General features: G+C 46.0%; 1 protein-coding gene across 4 annotated transcripts in view; it reads right to left on the reverse strand.

The window, feature by feature from the left end:
* Positions 1-20,000, reverse strand: part of LOC125034726 (nuclear hormone receptor FTZ-F1 beta-like) — a 146,913-nt gene that overhangs the window by 86,062 nt on the left and 40,851 nt on the right. For all 4 annotated transcript variants that reach the window (XM_047626651.1, XM_047626650.1, XM_047626649.1 and 1 more), the window contains exons 2-3: positions 19,845-19,982; positions 18,553-18,653 (exon numbers count right to left, since the gene is read on the reverse strand). In XM_047626651.1, the coding sequence (XP_047482607.1) occupies positions 18,553-18,653; positions 19,845-19,982 (239 nt within the window). The remainder of the gene's footprint in view (positions 1-18,552; positions 18,654-19,844; positions 19,983-20,000) is intronic.

Below are 20,000 nucleotides of genomic sequence, written 5' to 3' on the forward strand. Positions count from 1 at the left end.
CCCCCCCCCCACACCCCGTCCGATTAAGAGGAGCGGATCGCCGATTAACCGGCAGCCGGCTTCGCTTGATGGAGTGATCGCGCCAAAAGTCATGGCGCAAAACCTCGGAGGAAAAAAAAAAGAGAGAGAAAAAGAGAGAGAGAGAGAGAAGAAAAAAATAAAAAGAAAGAAGAAAGATGAAGAAGAAGAAGAAAAAAAAAAGGGGGGGGGGGGGTTATCTCGATGTTATCAAGACGCTAGAATAAGGATCACAAAGGACTACCATGCGGCAATCTCACTCTGTCCTCTTTTACGTGGAACTTATCTAAATTCAAAATCTAAATTCACCTGCACAAAAAAGGGCAAGAGACGCCGCTAATTCACCATTCACCTCAGCTCTCGCGCCCTCCCCCTACCCTCCCTCCCTCCCTCCCTCCCTCCCTCCCTCCCCTCCCTCACCCTCCTACCCTCCCTCTCCCTCCTATCATCCCTCTCTCACCTTCCCTTCCCCTCTCCCCTACTCCCTTCTTCCCTCCCTCCCCACCTCTCCCTCCTATCATCCCTCTCCCCTCCTCCCTTCTTCCCTCCCTTCCCCTCCTAATATGTTCCTCTCACTCCCTCCCTCTCTCACCCCTTCTATTTTCCCTTAAACCTTTTCCCTCCTTCACTTCCTCCCTCTCCTTCCCTCCCTTCCTCTCCTACCACGTCTGCTCCCTCCACCTTCCTCTCCACCCTTCCTCACCCGCCTACATCCCCTCCACCATTCCCCCCTCCCCCCCATCCAAATCTGCCTTAGGCTGTGCCACGCCATCCACTACCAGAGGTCTCTCTCCTTCATCACTCACACCCTCCCTCTCCCTCCCCCATCTCTCTCTCTCTCTCTCTCTCTCTCTCTCTCTCTCTCTCTCTCTCTCTCTCTCTCCCTCCATATCTCTTCCCTTTTCTCCCTCTCCCTATTATCATCCCCTCCCTTCATTTACCTCTCCTTCCCTTCGTCTCACTCCCTCTCTTTTCTCTTCCTTGAATCTCAATTTCCTTTCTCTATTGCCTTATTCCCCTCTTTTGCTCCCCTTCCCCTCTTCCACCTCTCATCCCCTCATCCCTCTCCTCCTTCGTTCAACCTTCCTATATTCTACTCATCCACTCTTCCATCTTCACCCATTCTCATCTTCTTTATTTCTCTTTTATTTATTTTTCTCTCCTCTTTTATCATTTTATTTTCATTAGTAGTTCATTTTGATCAAATTATCAATTCTCTAGTACTATTATTATTATATCATATTATTACTCAAACTCTTGTGTAAATTACATCACATTACTGATCTGTTTATTATATACTTTTTTTTTCATCTAGCATTATGAATTATTATTTTTTTTTAGCATTTTCTTTAATTCGTCTTCCATTCTCAGCTGCTAATTCTAGTCTCCCTCTCTCTTCTTTTTTTCTTGCTGTATTTCTACTTTTGTCTTGCTTCCTCTTCTTTTTTTCGTGTTCTCTTCTCTTATTCCGTTGACTTTCTCCTCTATGTTCTTTCTTCTCCTCTTCACTCTCTTTCGCTTTCTCCTCCTTCATATCTTTCTTTTTTCTTCTCGACCCTCTCATCAACATCATCATCTTCTTCCTCCTAGTCCCCTTAATCTTTTTCTTGTTTCTCCTTATCTTCATCTCCTCCTCCACTTCCTCCTTTTCCTCCCCTTCTTCCTGTCCCCCCTCCTCCGCCTTTCCTCGCACATTCCTCCTCCTTTTCATCTTTCATCTTCTTCACAAAGTCTTCCTATTAACAGAAACATTTCCGTATTCCCTCCCTCCTTGTACCAGCATTTAACACAGCCCATTCATGAGAGCAAGGAAAAAGATATTTCTGACGCATGTGGAGGTTTTTAGCATTTTCCGTGTGTGTGTGTGTGTGTGTGTGTGTGTGTGTGTGTGTGTGTGTGTGTGTGTGTGTGTGTGTGTGTGTGTGTGTGTGTTTGTGTGTGTATGTATGTATGTATGTATGTATGTATGTATGTATGTATGTATGTATGTATGTATGTATGTATGTATGTATGTATGTGTGTGTGTGTGTGTGTGTGTGTGTGTGTGTGTGTGTGTGTGTGTGTGTGTGTGTGTGTGTGTGTGCTTGTGTGGCTGTGTCTGTTTTTTCCCTTTCCCACTTTATTATTTTCTTCTGTTTCTCTGTTCCTTCTTTCTCCTCTCTTTTTTCTGGTTTCTATTTCCTCTCCCGTCCGTTTGTGTTTTCTTTTTTTGCATTCATATTTATATATCTCTCTCTCTCTTTCTCTCTCTCTTCTTTCTTCCCCCCCCCCCCCCTACCATCTTTTTCTCTCTGTCTGCCTATCTGTCTGTTTGTCTCTCTGTTTATTTGCCTCTGTTTGTTTATCTGTCTGTCTTTTTCTTTAGTTCTCTTTCTCTATTCCTCCTCCCCTGCCTCATTCACTCCCTCCCTCTCTCCTTCTCTCCCTTTCTCCCTCCGTCCCTCTCCTCCCCCCCCCCCTTCTCCCCATCTCCCCCTCACCGCCATCTCCTCCAAGCGCCCCATTCACACCACATCGAAATTAGTGACGATTTGAATTATAATGAAGCGAATGGTGATGACAACGATAACACCAATGAGAGCGATGATGATAAGCGAGCCACATTCAAAAAGGTCGACCGCTGAACTCTCTCCCGTTACCCTCCCTCTCGCCTCCCTTTGCCACCCACCATCTGTCCCCCTCTCCCTTTACCTCTCTTGCTTTTTCTCTCTTTTGCCTTCTCTTTGCTTTGCTTCCTTCGTGTTCGTTTCCTTTTAAGCCTTCTTCCGTCTCCTTTTTTAATTTTTTTTCCCTGTCTCCCTTTTCTTTCCCTTGACTTTACTCTCTCCCATTCTCTTCTTTCCCTGCTCCGTTTACCCTACACCTTCTCTTCCTCTGTTCCTCCCCATCGCTTTCTTCCCCTCTCTTAGCATGGAAGTTAAAGTGTGAGAGCGAGAGTGAGAGTGGGAGTCAGAGTGAGAGTGGGAGTCAGAGTAAGAGTGAAATTGAGTATGATTGTGTGAATATGAGTTCGTGTATGCGTGCGTGTATGTGCATGCACGAATGCGAGTAAGCGTTCGTGCGTGCGTGTGGGCCGCTCCGTCATCCGCCAAGAATGCGCTGAGCCCGTGGCGGCCCCTGAGCGCAGCACTTTCGGCCTCTGGTCCTCTGGGAACGGTCTCCGAGGACGTCCCCGGGCCCCGCACGGCGTCAGCGCGGGTGGCGCGGCGGCATAATGGCTATTTGTGAGGCCGTGTTGTTGCTGGTATTTAAGGAACTGACGTGACGACGCGGTGTTTCCGGCCGACGTCGCTGCCGCATCTGGGATGGCATTGTTGGAGAACAAGATATTAATGTCTTCTTTCGGTCGCCACTCGCGGTTGCGCGGAGAACAACGGCGCGCTGTCGGGGCCGAAGACGTAAATGTTACGCAAACTCAAACACGCGCGCACATAAACATGCGAATACAGAGAAATATAGACAAGCAGACGCGGTAAGCGCACAGATGCACAGGCACAGGCACCGGCACACTCATACACACACACACGCGCGCGCGGAGAAGATTTTGATGATAAAGAACAAAAAATGTTTTATAATAAAAAGACAAAGCAAGAAAAATAAGACAGATAAGGAGGAACAGGCACGGGGAGGAATTAAAAAGAAAAACAAAAATAATAATAACAATAAGCATAAAGAAGAAGAAAGAAAAAAGGAACACGAAACGCAGCAGCATCCGACAAAAAGAAAAAGGAAGCAGGAGAAGAAGAAGAAGGAGAAAGAAAAAGGAAGAAAAGAGCGCCCCATCCAGAGGCATCCGCGGCAGCAACAGGTGCACGGAGCGGGGCCAGGGAAGGCACAGCGGCAGGGGGACGCGGGGCCATCATAATAACAGGAAGAAACCCCTGTCAGCATCTCGACGACCCGACGCAGATCAAATGCCACTCGTCCGCACTGCGAGACGGAGAGCTTTGAGAAAAGCAGAGAGAGAGAGAGAGAGAGAGAGAGAGAGAGAGAGAGAGAGAGAGAGAGAGAGAGAGAGAGAGAGAGAGAGAGAGAGAGAGAGAGAGAGAGAGAGAGTTAGAGAGAGAGAGAGTGAGTGGGAGTGAGAGCGTGAGAGAGTGAGAGAGTGAGAGAGTGAGAGAATGAGAGAGAGAGAGAGAGAGAGAGAGAGAGAGAGAGAGAGAGAGAGAGAGAGAGAGAGAGAGAGAGGGAGAGAGAGTAAGAGAGAGAGAGAGAGAGAGAGAGAGAGAGAGAGAGTGAATTAGAGAGAGTGAGAGAGAGTGAGTGAGAGGGAGTGAGAGAGAGTGAGAGAGAGTGAGAGAGAGTGAGAAAGAAAGAAAGAGAGAAAGAGAGAGAGAGGGAAAGAGAGAGAGAGGGATAGAGAGATAGAGAGAGAGAGAGAGAGAGAGAGAGAGAGAGAGAGAGAGAGAGAGAGAGAGAGAGAGAGAGAGAGAGAGAGAGAGAGAGAGAGAGAGAGAAAGAGGAAGGGGAAGAGGAAGAGAAAAAGAAAGAGAAAAAGAAAGAGAGAGAGAGAGATGGAGAAGGCGAGAGAGAGGGAGGGAGAGAGAGAGAGAGAGAGAGAGAGAGAGAGAGAGAGAGAGAGAGAGAGAGAGAGAGAGAGAGAGAGAGAGAGAGAGAGAGAGAGAGAGAGAGAGAAAGAGAGAGAGAGAGAGATAGAGAGAGAGAGAGATGTGTAGACAGATCGGCTGATAGGCAGAGATGGATCAATCGATAGACACATAGGTAGCAGGACGGGTAGATAGATACATACATACACACAGACAGCCGGATAGAGAGACAGAGAGATAGAAAGATAGATAGAGAGAGAAGCAGGCACGGCCGAGGAGCCACACGGGACTCGCATACGAAGCAGAAGGGTCGCCTCTTGCTCGGTAGTCGCCACCACGCGCACCGAACCAGCCGCGGCTCGCATGACGAACGACTTCACGACTTGGGCACCGATGCGCTGTTCCTCCTCCTCCTCCTCCTCCTCCTCTTCTTCTTCCTCCCCTTCCTCTTCTTCCTCTCCTTCCTCTTCTTCTCCCTCCTCTTCTTCTTCTCCTTCCTTTTCCTTCTCATCCGCCTCGCACGCCTCCTCCTCCTTCCCTCATGACCGGTTTCCTCCTCTTCCTCGTCCTCCTCCTCCTCCTTATCCTCATGACCAGCTTCCTCCTCATCCTCGTCTGCCTCGTTCTTCTTCTCTTTCTCCCATTCATCCTTATTCTCCTCATCACCTTCCTCCTCTTCCTTTCCATCCGCCTTGTTCTCGTTCTCTTCCTTATCTCTTCTTCCTCCTCCTCTTCGTTTGTCTTGTCTTCGTCTTCTCCCTTATCTCTTCCTCCTACATCACCTCCTTCTTCACCTATTCTTTCTTTTCTTCCTCTTCTTCAACCGTTTTTATCTCTTTTTCCTTCTTCGTCTTCCTCTTCTTCTTTCTCTTATTATTATTATTTCTTATTCTTCTCATTCTCCTCTTTCCTCCTCCTCCTTCTTCTTTCTTCTTCTTTGGTACCCATCTTCTTTGCATGACTAGACATGCATGTGCAGAATCTTGAACGCTAGGATAACCCCGGGAGGTTGAGAAAGAAGGGAGGAGGGAGGAGGGAGAGGGAGAGGGAGAAGGGGAGAGAGAGAGAGATGGAGAGGGAGAAGGGGAGAGAGAGAGATGGAGAGGGAGAAGGGGAGAGAGAGATGGAGAGGAAGAAGGGAAGAGAGAGAAGGAGAAGGAGAGGGAGGGAGAGATAGAGAGATAGATAGATAGAGAAGCAAAATAACAATAATAATAACAAACCAGAAGAAAGAAGTCGGAGAAACACAAGGAGAAACAAGTTAGAGTGTCATAGGCAGAAGGGTGAAAGAAAAACCAGCGCGGGTTGGTAGGGCCTCTGAGGCAAGAGAAGGAGTGAGGAGGGAGGAGGGGGGAAGGAGGGAGAGGAGAAGGATGATGATAATGATGGTGTAGTGATGAAGCGAAGGCCCAGCACCACCGCCGCCCTGCCCAGACAGCTTGGCTCCACCACTACCCCGGTACAACGTCCCAGAGCTACTATACCGGGGCTCCTTTCAACCACATACCACACTCTTATATTACTACCACTAAGCTCATTCATGGCATCACCATGTGGCTCCTGGCGCCTGTCTCCCTCGCACCCTATGTTTACATCGCGGGCCTGACAGGGTGACCGCGATCGGGGTAGCCTCTGTGCCTCCCTTTGTCATGACATTTCTTCGGCCTCTGCTATGTCGGGGTCTCCAGCCGCCCCGCCATGCAGTACCGTAATCTTCTCCCACGTGAACATCTCATGGCACTGATCTGACTACATTAGCACGAAATTATAGCGTATCACGAGACACTGCGGCGCTGACACTCTCAGACATCGCACGCACGCACGCACGCAGACGGGCATGTACATACATATACACACATCTGAGTCCAAACAGCTGTTGAGAAATCAACGTTCATATTAATGGGGGTCATAATATTTTCTGTTTTTTTTTTTTTTTCTTCTTTTCGCAACCCGTGTGAAAGAAAGGAGGACTCTTTATTATCTCTCTTATCCTCTTGTCTTATCTCAGTCTCTCTCTACCCCTCTCCTGCTCCGTCTGTCTGTCTGTCGCTGTCTTCTTCTCGCCCCCCCCCCCCCCTTCTCTCTCCATCTCCCTCTCTATCCATTTCCCTCTTCCTCTCTCTCTCCTTCTCCCTCCTTCTCTACCCATCTCCCTCTCCCTCTCCCTCCCTCTCTACCCATCTCCCTATCCCTATCCTTCTCTCTCTCCTTCTCCCTCTCATTTTCCCACTCCCTCTCCCTCTCTCACACACACACTCCCTTTTCCTCTCCCTACCTCCATCCTCCATTAATTCGACTTCTCCCTTTCCCTTCCTCCATCCCTCTCCCCCCTCCATCCCTCTCCTTCTCTCCCCCCTCTTTCTCCCTCTCCCTCTCTCTCTCCCTCTCCCTTTCCCTTTCTCTCGCGGCGGGTGATCTAAGGCAAGGAGCTAAACAAGAGGTTATCAGAATTGTTGAGATCATGTACGCCCGAGATCTGGACACAACCCCTCCCTCGAGCAGATGTTGCACAGATCAAGTGACTGGTGTTGCAAGGGGAGGAATGGTTAATTAATTCGGCTTTTATTTCTGTTTACGTTCGGGCTTCGCTGACAGAACTGGAATGTCCGCAGCGGCTCTACATTGAGGTGGAAATCTTTGTGTGTATGTGTGAAAGGCTGTTTGATGCTACAGGTAGAACAGCTGGTGCTCCCGCGGGTGACTCTCACTTCGACTCGTCAGAGAGTCAAGAGGAAGAGGGAGACGATTAAGAGGAAATGGAAGAGCAGGAGGGGGGAGAGGAAGAAATGGGAGAGAAGGAGGGGGGAGAGGAAGAAATGGGGGAGAGGGAGGTATAGGTGGAGGGAGAGGAAGAGGAGGGGCAGAATGAGGCGGATGCGGAGGAGTCGGAGGAAGGGGTGAGGAGGAAGAGGAAGAAGAAGAGAAGGAGGAGAAGGGCTGGGAGTAGGAGGAGGGTTGAAAGAAGAAGGAGAAGAAGAATAATAAGAAGAAAGAAAAAGAAGGAGGAGAAGAAGAAGAAGAAGAAGAAGAAGAAGAAGAAGAGAGGAGGAGGAGAGAGATAATTCAAAACGAAAATAGGGACAAGGACAAGGTAAAGAAAAAAAAAAAAAAAAAACAGGAAATAAAGAAGCAAGTTCCGTACACAATAACAATCGTGTTTGAGAAAAGACTCATATCGGTAATATCTTCAAACAGTAAAATAGTTCTCTAATAATCTTTAAAAGGAAGGAAGGAAGGAAGGAAGGAAGGAAGGAAGGGAGGAAGGAAGAAATGAATGAATTAATGAATGAATGAGGAAAGAAGAGGATAAGAACAAAAATGAAGAAGTAGCAGACGAAGAAGGAGGAAAATAAGAAGAAAAAGAAAGAAAGAAAAAAAGAATATATACATCTACTGTACATTTATCAGTAGAAGTCGTTGAAACAAAATGTTCATGAAGCTGTACTCTTCTTATAGCTGTTACGTCATGCCGAGGGAGTGACCAGCGACCAGATATAAAACAGTTACGATGTCTGTAGAAGAGTCAAACCAGAAAAAAAAAGTCACACAGACCATTACTTGAGTATTAAGGCCGTCAGGTTTTTATCTTTATTTTTTCTTTTTAATCTTTTTATTTTTTATTTATTTATTCTTTTTTTTTTTTTTCTTTTTTTGTCTCTTGTCCACCTTGCTCATTATTCACATTAGTTTCCAGTTCCGCCGAGAGAAAAATAAGGAGAGGCTTATGAAACGACTTAAAAAACAAAAGCAGCCCGACGGAGAGGTATCGGAACCCCTCAACGAAAAGATCGAGCAGAGGATCCGATGACTAAAAAGAGGGTTCACTGAAGACACCGACGGTACTTATGAGTTCAGCTGCGCCGGTCGAGGGATGGGTATATTTCACACTCGTCGAAAAAAAAAAAGAAATTAAAAAGAGAGAGAGAGAAGAAAAAAAAGAGAGAGAGAGAGAGAGCAAAAAAAAAAAAAAGCAATTCAAGCCCGGCGTAAAGATACACACTTCGCTTTCCTTCACAAAGCATCATTCAAGCCACGCACTCAATGAGCGATTCAATGTCATACTGGCGGCACTCAATGTCGTTTCGGTATTTTTATCATTCAAATAAAAAAGAGCGAGAGGGAGAGAAGAAGAAGAAGAGAGAGAGAGAGAGGAGAGAGAAGAGAGAGAGGGAGAGAAGAGAGAAAGAGAGAGAGAGAGAGAGCGAGAAAGGGTTCGGTACTCTTGGAAGATTTATATGACGAGTCTCCATTCATAAGAGCCTAAACATGCATGGTATGTATATCTATATCTTCTGATTACACTTGAACCGTTCATTTATTTATTCTCTCTTATCACTCACAGTCGTAAACAGGCGCGGTGCGGAGGTAATGAATTAGTACAGACCGTGAACAGCGTTTGTCTCTTTTATTCTGAACTACAAGGTAACTATCGGTTATAGTTCATTAATTAACTGTATAACTAACTTTGATCCTGTTGTTTTGCTATTTTGAAGCTCGGTGGCTGTGCATGGCGGAAAACTTTTTTTTTTTTATGGCATTATCTAGCGAACTGTGTATCAGAATTGTCTATTTATCGCAATTTCCTTTTGGTTTCTCATTCGTTCACTTTAGGACACAAAAACAGACAATAATAAAAAAAAAAAAAAAAAAAAAAAAAAAAAAAAAAAAAAAAAATCTTAAACTTATTGCGGTATATTATACTACAAGACTTATGGCCTTTAACGCATTAAGGTCGGAAATCGTGTGCTTCACCATTGTAAGAAAAATATGAATTAAAATGAGCAAAACCACAAAGTAATAAAATAAAAGGTATATAAATCTCCCACTGCGAAATTATTCGGGCTCATATATACCTTTCCGATGTTCATTCTTCAATGCTCGTGTGTAATTTCTCAGATAAGAAAAAAAAAGAACAGGTGAACTAGTGAGATATTTTCATCCAAGTATTCTTCATATTTCGCATCACTGATATTTTAAGAGAAAATAAATCTCTCTGACTGTCTTTCTTTCTTTCTTTCTTTCTCTCCCTATTTATCAGTTACCAAATCACAAACAGAAAAAGAAGAAGGTCGACAGGAATTCACAAAAGGAAGTTCCAAACCGCCAAAAAAAAAAAAAAAAAAAAAAAAAAAAAGGCAGAACTACACAGAACCTTCGCCTAACCTATATTAATAATTTCCCGAAACGATCGTATCATGAGCACGATCAGAATGTCGAGATAAAAAGTGGGTTTCGTTATTGCAATCCATAACGGTCTTTCGATGCGATAAGAAACACACTCGATGCGCTATGACTATCGGAAATCATACATCACTTTACGTATTGTGTGGCAGTCGTCTATTTTGTGAATTCAATTGAATAGCAAGTTTTGGAAGCCACAATGAAGCTCTGGTAACGCAGGCAAGTTTTTACGAGGTATTTTGACGTATATTTACCTTATTTTTCAATTTATCTGTTGTCATATAAGATCAACAACGGTCAAAATAAGAGTGATCCTAACAACATTATTAATTGTACTGATATGAATGCAAAATGGCTGTAATGTCGCGGCAAATGATCAAATAAAATACAAAAAACAACATATGCTCGTTGTCTCACGGTCTCCTCGTGACAATCGCCTCACACACATAGAGCAGCACCGGCTTCTATGATGAGGCTGAAAGCAGGAGGAGAAAGACGCAGAAGCAGGATGGTGATGGTGGTGGTGGTGGTGATGATGATGATGATGATGATGATGATGATGATGATGATGATGATGATGATGATGATGATGATGATGATGATGATGATGATGATGATGACGATGGTGATGACGATGATGATGGTGGTGGTGGTGGTGGTGGTGGTGGTGATGATGATGACGACGAGACGATGATGAAGATAATAAAGAGGAGGAGGAAGAGGAAGAAGCATGAGAAGGAAGAAGGAGCGTATCCGAGCAAGAACAACGACAATAACGATGCCAATGATAATGATAACAACAACAACAACAACAGAAGAGGAAGCAGCATGAGTACCCAGAATTCAAGGCATTCATCGCTCCGTCTCGTTCGCCGAAATCCTCTCCAGCATATCCGCTTAACCGACATATCCGCTTGTTATGGAGGCTCAGTTTGCGGGTAATGGGAAGATTTTATTTACTTATTAGCTTATGGTGGGCCTTAGGTGGTGGGAGGGGGGGAGGGGGGAGGGGGGCGTGGTTGAGAAATCATAGTGAATAATAAGGATGGCTTATTTTTTGTAACGAACTATCGATGTTCACTGGAAGAGGATGATAAATGAATGAAAAAAAAAAAATATATATAGATAGAGGGTAATAAATAAATGAACAGGAAGATAAACTGATGAAAGAATAAGATGAAATAAAAAAAAGGAGTAAGCCCCATCCTCCCTTTCTCTCTCTAACAAACAAACAAACAATCCTTCATATTCTTTAACTTACTATTTTTTTTTTTCTTTCTTTTTTTTCTGTTTCAACGAAAAAAGGATTTTGTCCATCTTTCATTATACTTTTGCCTTTCCCAAAATCCATGTTTTTTTTTTTTTTTTTTTTTTTTCGGAGGGGGAAAGATGGAAGTAGGTAAAGGTAGGAGAGAGAGGAATGAAAAGATGGAAGGAGGGAGACAAGAAGGTATGAGAAAGAGGAGAGGAGAGATGGGAAGAGGGAAGAGGAAGGAGGGACAAAGTGAAGAGGAAGAGGGAAATCTGCGGATAGAATATAAAAAAAAATCGAAATAAATAAATGAATAAAAATAAATACAAAGAGCACACAAGAAAACAAAATGGCGCGCTGGCCAAACCGCCAAAGGAAATCCGAACGAGCGGCCGCCGAGGGAGCCGGCGCTCACGAAAATCGGCTTTGCGATACGCCCGCGCCCGCGCCAGCCCGCATTCCTCGGTGATAATACTGCACCTCGCCGACCCAACCCTTCCTGTCCCGCCCACGACCTGCTCTCCTCAGCCCCCCCCTCCCCCCCCATCAACGCCTCCCTTCACCCACCCCACTCGACCCCCCATCAACAGCTCTCTTCACCCCCCCCCTCTCGAACCCCCTTCAAAAGCTCCCTTCACCCCCCCCTCTCGACCCCCCATCAAAAGCTCCCTTCAGCCCCCTTTCCCCTTCAGCTGCTCCCACCATCCCTTCCCTTCACCCCCCCCCCCCTTTACCCTCCACCCTCACACCGGAAGCGACTAACCTAGCAACAGCACCTGAAGCATGTCCTCAGGCAGCGATGGATTTCTCATAACACGTCTTTAAAAAAAAGAAAAAAAAAAAAAAAAAAAAAAAAAAAGAGAGAAGAGAAAAGAGAAAAGAAAAAATCTTCGTCCGAAAATGTTTAACTCCATTTATCTGGCTTATCCATCTATTCATTTATTTATTTACTTAACTACCTTCTTGTATATACATATTTCTTTATCTGGTTTGCTCTGGTTTGGTGAACATTCTTTTTCGTTAGTTCTTCGAATATGGGAGTCGAGTGGGTGATGTAATAGTTCTTTTTAAGAGTTGTTGGAAGAGGCTTCTGCATATCACTCGTGACAAACATAAATAAATACGTGGAAACATGCTTTTCCAACGTTTGCTTGATCATGAATATATATACATATACATACATACATACATACATATATACATATACATATACATACATATATATATATATATATATATATATATATATATATATATATATATATATATATGCTCTTTTCTCCTCTTCTTTCTTTCTTTTTCTCCTAATTCTCATAATTTCTCTTCGATCCTCCCTTTCCTTCCTCCTCCTTCACTCCTTTTCCCTCTCCCTTTTCTCTTTATTCCTCCTTCTCCCCGCCTTTCCCCCCTTTCTTCTTCCTCCTTCCCAACCTTTCCTCCCTTTCTTCCTCCTCCCTCACCTCCTTCCTCCTCTTACTCCTCCCTCACCTCCTTCCTCCTCTTTTTTCTCATTTTTCCTCCTCTTCCTTTTCCCTTATCTCCTTCCTCTTCTTCCTCCTCCTTCCCCACCTTTCCTCCTCTTCCTTTTCCCTCCCCTCCTTCCTCCTCTTACTCCTCCCTCACCTCCTTCCTTCTCTTCCTCCTTCCTCCTCCTTCCCCACCTTCCCTCCCTTTCTTCCTCCTCCCTCCTCCTTCCCCACCTTTCCTCCTCTTCCTCTTCCCTCACCTCCTTCCTCCTCCCTCCTCCTTCCCCACCTATCCTCCTCTTCCTCTTCCCTCACCTCCTTCCTCCTCTTCCTCCTCGCTCTACCCCCTCCCCGTAATGCACTTGCCGTGGTCACGATGCCCATAAAACACTCAAAACACGAGAATGGTTTTAACATGTGGCGAATGTTATTTGACTCTGGACCTGTTATCAGCCGACATGGACAACAAAGACGCATTTTTTTTGTCGTTGAGAAACTGATACTAGAAAAAAGCGGAATCCGGGGATGTGCTTGTCATAATCTTAACACTGATGCAGTGTTTTTCTTGCGAGGATTGGGACTGTGATACAAGCTGATACATTGGTGATACATTTCATATTAGTGTCACAGGCTTGGCCTCGACGAGAAGGGATGCGCATCAACGTTTATAAAAAAAAAAAAAAAAAAATGACCGGTATTTTCGGTAATACATCAGACTGGTAAATCACTGTATCAATCAGTCATAATTAATAATATCCTGAGTCGATGGAATATGCAATCGTAGATATTATATTGGTATATTATTTAGGTTTGTTGTGAAATCCGTCTGTCAAGGAGATCGCAATAGATCAAAACCTCGGGACTTCTTGTCTGCCTTGTGTCCATGCACATTCGGTGTGAGTGTGAATGATTGACGATGTATGCAGAAAATGTCACACTTAGCTATCAGTGAAGCTACTCAAATACAATTAAAATGCAAAGTGTTAGACATCAAACGAACACGCACGCACGCATGCACACACACACACACACACACACACACACACACACACACACACACACACATACACACAGACACACACACACACACACACACACACACACACACACACACACATAAACGCAAAAATACACATGCACTCATACACACACACAGACACACACGCAAACGCACGCACGCACAAACACGCACACACGTAACCAACCATTCTAAACAATCATCCACGCCCTGAACCACATTCTTCGGTCAACAAACATAAACAACTCCATATATGGAAAACAAGCCCATTAAGGCAGGTCGTATTATCTGTCTGAGAGGGTAGGGGGGGAGGGAAGGAGTAAGAGGGGAGGGGAAGGGAGGGGACTACAGGAGTAAGAGAGGGAGGAAGGAAGGGAGGGGAAAGGGGAGGGAGGAAGGGAGTGGAGGAGAGGAGAGAGGGAATGAGGGTGAGGGGGCATGGGGCATTGCAGGTAATGCGTGGGAGGCTGACCTCATCCCGACATGAGGAGTGGATGAGGGGGAGGGGAGAAGGAGGGGAGGTAGAGTTGAAGAAATGAGAAAAGGGAGGGGCAGAGTGTGGGTGGAAGGGGTGTGAAGGGGTAGGGGGAAGAGAGGGGAGGCAGAGAGAGGGGGAGAGGAGGGAGAAAGAGGAGAGGGAGAAGTGGGTGGGTGGGTAGGTGAGCGAGGGAGACGATATCTGGGGAGACGCGAGTGTGGGAGGAGGGAGGGTGTGGGAAGGGCGATGAGACGTATAAAAAAATAAAATAAAATGTGTGGGTGGGAAGGAGGGTTGGGTCGGGTGAAATGTGAGACAGGTATGAGATGAAGCAGGTGAATCTTGTAACTCATTTGTCTTCGTGGTATTTCATACACAAAAGCACGAACCAGAGAGAGAGAGAGAGAGAGAGAGAGAGAGAGAGAGAGAGAGAGAGAGAGAGAGAGAGAGAGAGAGAGAGAGAGAGAGAGAGAGAGAGAGAGAGAGGGGGGGAGGGAGAGAGGGAGAGGGAGAGGGAGAGGGAGAGAGGGAGAGAGAGAGAGAGAGAGAGAGAGAGAGAGAGAGAGAGAGAGAGAGAGAGAGAGAGAGAGAGAGAGAGAGAGAGAGAGAGAGAGAGAGAGAGAGAATTGGGGGTTGGAGGTCAATCGTAGTATATAATAAATGGAGATTAAATAAAGTATCAAAATAAATAACGAAATCTACAGTCATATCCCGAAGAGATCACTGTAGAGCAGATAATGTAAAATAAAAGTAAAAAATAATTGTGATAAATGATTGGAAAAAGAAAAAAAGACATATGGTATTTAGAACTGAACGAGGTGCATGTCAATGACTTTTAAAGAAATACGGGTGGACTACATCTCTGGTCTTTATTAGCATAAAAAACAGTTGTACAAACCTGGTCATTTTGGTTCAGCGGCAGACAAGACAGTTGCCAACACACTCAAAACTGCGCATGCAAAGTGTCATGGCAAAGTATGTTTGATAGTGTAATGTGGGTACTTTATGGCGCTATTGCCCCAGTAGGACGCTGACACTTAATAATAGTATGAGGGGGATGTCTGGCTGATGATGACAGATTGATATAAGTGTAAGCATACATTAATCAAAGGGACTGACCCATGTTGTCCAACACGTCCAGTTGAGAATCAATGGATTCAGAACCTCGGCGATTTTTTAAATTGTGCATTGAAGATTCAAATAGTGTATTTCCGTTGTCGTCAGCAATAACGACACGCCAAAACCAGCCTGGACTTTTTTAAAAATTGTGAATTTGCAGAAAATGTTCACCAGAAATCGTGCAGAAAAATGCAAAACTCTGCGGGATGTTGGCGAAATGTTTGAACAACGCACGTGAAAGCACATTCACAGTCCAACAAATATCTAACAATCTATTTAGTTCATTGTTATTGTTTTTAAAATTGTAGCGAGAGAAACAAAAAAAGGCATTATCTGTCGTAATAAGTTAAACTTCCTCGTCTGCACTGACGGGACATTTTCAGTGCTTTTTAAGTCTTTATCGAGATTTGCATAATGTGCTCTGCATGAGTAGGCGATTTTGAGAAAGATGCACAGATGATTAGGCAAGGGGCTGGGTAGACAAGCAGAGCAGAAGCACACCCAGCTAGAGAATTTGCGCCCGCGTGAACTAGGTATATACATACAAACAGATTGACAGCGGAAGAGACGAGCTAAAATTAAAGAACTATTAAAACAAGGCACACATGGATACAAACATACGCACAGATACAAAGAGAGACAAACGCAAATTAAAAACATATAAACACACACACACACACACACACACACACACACACACACACACACACAGACACACACACACACACGCAAGCACAAACACACCCTCCGACGCACACACAAGCACACCCTGTCTCCCCGCCTTGTCCATCCCGGTCACGTCCCAAACCAGATATGCACACCTGATTCCCTTACATTATCTCCGATTCTATCTTGCGCATTCCCGCACCTCTTCCTTTATACAGCAGGTCCCCATCCCATGTCTTATCAGGTTTGTGAGGGGGGGAGGGGGAGGGAGTGTGCGTGAGGGGGACGGATGGGTGAGGAGGGGAGTGTGAAGGGGGTAAGGGTAGAAGGGAGTGTGTGGGGGGGTTGGGGAGAGAGGGGAGTGTACTTGTTTGTGCTTGTTTGAGCTCACGTGCATGAGGGAAGCTCAAGATCCCCCCCCCCCCCCAACACTCTCGTCACCCCTCTTCCATCCCCCACACTTCCACACCCCCTCCTCCCGTGTCCCCCCCCTACCTAAGACGGTAGACACGCAACCCAAGGACTTATGCAAATGACCCTCGCGTCTGGAACATCCTCTGCGCTAACCAATAAGTTCCCCGTTCGGAAGAAGGCTCAGGACGTGCGCAGATGCTGCCCGGGAGGGAAGGGGAGGAGGGAAGGAGTGGGGGCACCTAGGAGAATTGGGGGGAGCTGAGGAGTGGGGGATTCCCCTCCTCCCCCCTCCACACCAGGGCAGCTGCAGGGGCGCGAGCGGCCTCACCTGCGCCCAATGACATAATGGTCGTGGGCGCAGGTAACGAGGGACAGGCGGCCGAGGCAGACTGCCCCGCCCGCGCGACCGTTACTGTTGCTGATCAAAGAGTCAAAGAGTACTCCCACACCTAGGAAGCACGCACGCATGCAGGCCCGCGCGAAATCTGCACACAAACATAAGAATTCATGATTGCCTGTACACATGCACATATTCTTTCTCTCTCTCTCTCTCTCTCTCTCTCTCTCTCTCTCTCTCTCTCTCTCTCTCTCTCTCTCTCTCTCTCTCTCTCTCTCTCTCTCTCTCTCTCTCTCACACACACACACACACACACACACACACACACACACACACACACACACACACGCACACGCACACACACAAAGGTGGGAGTGGAGGTGGAAACCCTTTGAGTAGTGGAGAGGGAAGGGAGGTAAATTGGGGAAGAGGAAAGGAGAGTGGAGAAATAGGGAGGAGGGAGAGGGGGGAGAGGTAATGGCGAGACACCCCAAGCCCGATCTATTTTGGGAATTGACGCATCCCAAATGACCTTTAAGGAGCAGAGGAATCAATCAGAGAGATTCTGCACTCGGTCCCGAACACTGCTGACGCAAAAATTCAGGGGAATACGTATTACCCGTGCACGAAATTTCAGACGGCAGCTTTTACACAAAATTTCAGGGGGATACGAACTACGCAGTATTCCAAGAGGGTACCTACTACACAAACCTTCACGGGGCTACTTAGGCTTTATTTCAGGGGGGATACGTACGCACATTACAATTGACGAACGGCATAAAATTTCAAGGGGAAGCACATGTCGAATAAAAAAAAATCAAAGGGGATACAAACTACATACAATTTCAGGGCAAAATACTACTACACACTTTTTCCTCGTGTGCGCCATCTACGTGCGCTTACTTCGATTGGTAATGACAATATCAAGAGCATAAATATATCTTGCATAATAACACGATTCCACGAACAGATTTGCGATGAAAAATGGATGCAACTAATGTGAAAACATATCGGATATCCTTCTTCATATAATGATCGATTATTCAATCAAACTCTTTTGAGAGAAAGAGGGACAGAGGGAGAATAGGCGGGAGGTTCGGTGGGAATATTGGGGGGGGGGGGAGGGAGGGACGGAGGGAGGGAGGGAGGGAGGGAGGGAGGGAGGGAGAGAGAGAGGGAGGGAGAGAGAGGGAGGGAGAGAGAGGGAGAGAGAGAGGGAGGGAGAGAGAGAGGGAGAGAGAGAGAGGAGAGAGAGAGAGAGAGAGAGAGAGAGAGAGAGAGAGAGAGAGAGAGAGAGAGAGAGAGAGAGAGAGAGAGAGAGAGAGCCAAGAAGCATAAACATGATATAGCTTACACTCAACCTTGACAATAACCAGACCTTCTTCCATCAAGGAATAATTCAAAACACACAAATAAAAATCGGAAATGACCAAATTCAGTAGTCAAAGGAAAAAAAAAAACATTCAGTTCCTTCGTTGTGAAGAAATCGATTTCGCAACCTTTCATATTCGGATTAAATTCACATATTACGATATCCAAGACACACATATTGGATGTCGTAGCGTCGAGACAAAATATACATTCATCTGATCTCGGAGCGAAAAAAAAACACGAAAGTTTAAGCGATAGGTATATACATAAATAAATAATTATATATAGATATACATTTAAATATACATAATATATAATATATATATGTATATATATGTATATATGTATATATCTATATCTATATAAATCTACATATATCTATCTATGCATATATATATATATATATATGAAACTTACCTTTAATATAACGAACCTGCTATACATTCTGCACTCGCTGCCGTTATCCGACTTATCACATGAACATGCATAATAAGAGAAAAAATAGTGGAAAACGAAAAAAACAAAAACACAAACAAAAAAACAAAAACATGCATACTTACGTCAGTAGGCGAAGATGAGCTGAAAAGGCCACGCCCCACGAAAGGGGAACAGGCCAGGAGATAGTAGAACTGGGTACAAGGGTACAAGGGTACAAGAGGTAGTACAGGGCACGGGGGGTACTCACCGTGTGCTCGTGCTTCGTGATCTCAGAGTCGGAGAGCTCGCCCTCCCAGGACATCGGGCGCTCCTTCTCGGGGCCCTCGCGCTGACGCAGACTCACGCGCGCTGAGGGAACACACGGAGGGCCTTCGTTAGTGTTGGAGGGAGAGAGGGAGGGAAGTAGGGATGGATGGAAGGGAGGGAGGGTGGGAGGGTGGGAGGGAGGGAGGGAGGGAGGGAGGGTGGGAGAGAGGGAGGGAAGGAGGGAGAAAGACAGAAAGAGGTGGGAGGGAGGGAGGGAAGGAAGGGAGGGAGGGAGGGAAGGAAGGGAGGGAGGGATGGAAGGAAGGGAGGGTAGGAGAGAGGGAGGGAAGGAGGGAGAGAGATAGAAAGAGAAGGAGGAAGAGAGGGAGATAGAAAGAGAAGGAGGGAGGGAGGGAGGGATGGAAGGAAGGGAGGGAGGGAAGTTGGGAGCTAGATGAGAGAGGGGAAAGAAGGAGGTGGAAGTGGTAAGGGTGGGAGGAAGGAAGGAAGGTGGAGGTGGGTAGTGTCGGAGGTGTTAGGGAGGGTAGTACGTGTTAAGGGTGTGGGGGAGGGAGAAAGGGAGGTGACGGTGGAGTAGGGTTGGGGAAGGGAAAGTAGGTAGGGAGCGAGGGAGGGTGATGCGAGGAAGGGGAGGGAAGAAGGAGGCAGTAGAAGAGTTGGTGAAAGGGTGTGGAATGAAGAGTGGGGAAGTTTTATACATTCATCTGCACACATATAACATCGTTTCTATATTGTCTTCAAAACAGGCTACCGATAAAACTACAGGAAAACAAACCAAATGCATAAAGATGTGTAAATATATATACACACAAAATATTTAGAAAGTAAACTAATGAAAACAACAAGTAATCAACAAATTTGCAATGCACTACTGTAATTCTGAGTATGAGTTAGTACAGATGAGTATCAATTAAATACTTTTGAAATCGGGCAAAAAAATTGCTAATAACATTTAATACCGAAGCCTGCTCCACTTCACACTTCTTCACCCTCTCCTTCCCTTCTCCTTCCCCTCCCGTCCCTTCCCCTTCCCTTATCTCTTTTTCCCCTCCTTATCCCTCTCTCTCCTCTTCCTCCCCAAGTCTCCCCTCTTTCCTCCCCATCCTCCCCTCTCATTTCTCCCCATCATCTTCTCTGCCTTCTCAATCATCTTCTCTGCCTTCTCCCCTCTCCTCCTCCTCCTCCTTCTACCCTTTCTCCTCTCCTCCCCACCTCTCCTCCCCTCCCTTACCCACCCTCCCCCTCCCCCTCCCTCTCCTTCCCCAGACTCACCTGTGAGATCGAGACTCTTGATCTCCATGTCGGTATCGGAAGAGTCTTCTTCCCTCACGGAGCCGGACGCACGCCCATTGAGGGGGGCGGGGGCGTCTCCCCCCGCCTCGCTCTCCCCGCTGCTCACACTCCGCTGACCTGCCGGGGGAGGGGGAG

This window comes from Penaeus chinensis, chromosome 18, assembly GCF_019202785.1.
Source record: "Penaeus chinensis breed Huanghai No. 1 chromosome 18, ASM1920278v2, whole genome shotgun sequence".
Lineage (NCBI taxonomy): Eukaryota > Metazoa > Arthropoda > Malacostraca > Decapoda > Penaeidae > Penaeus > Penaeus chinensis.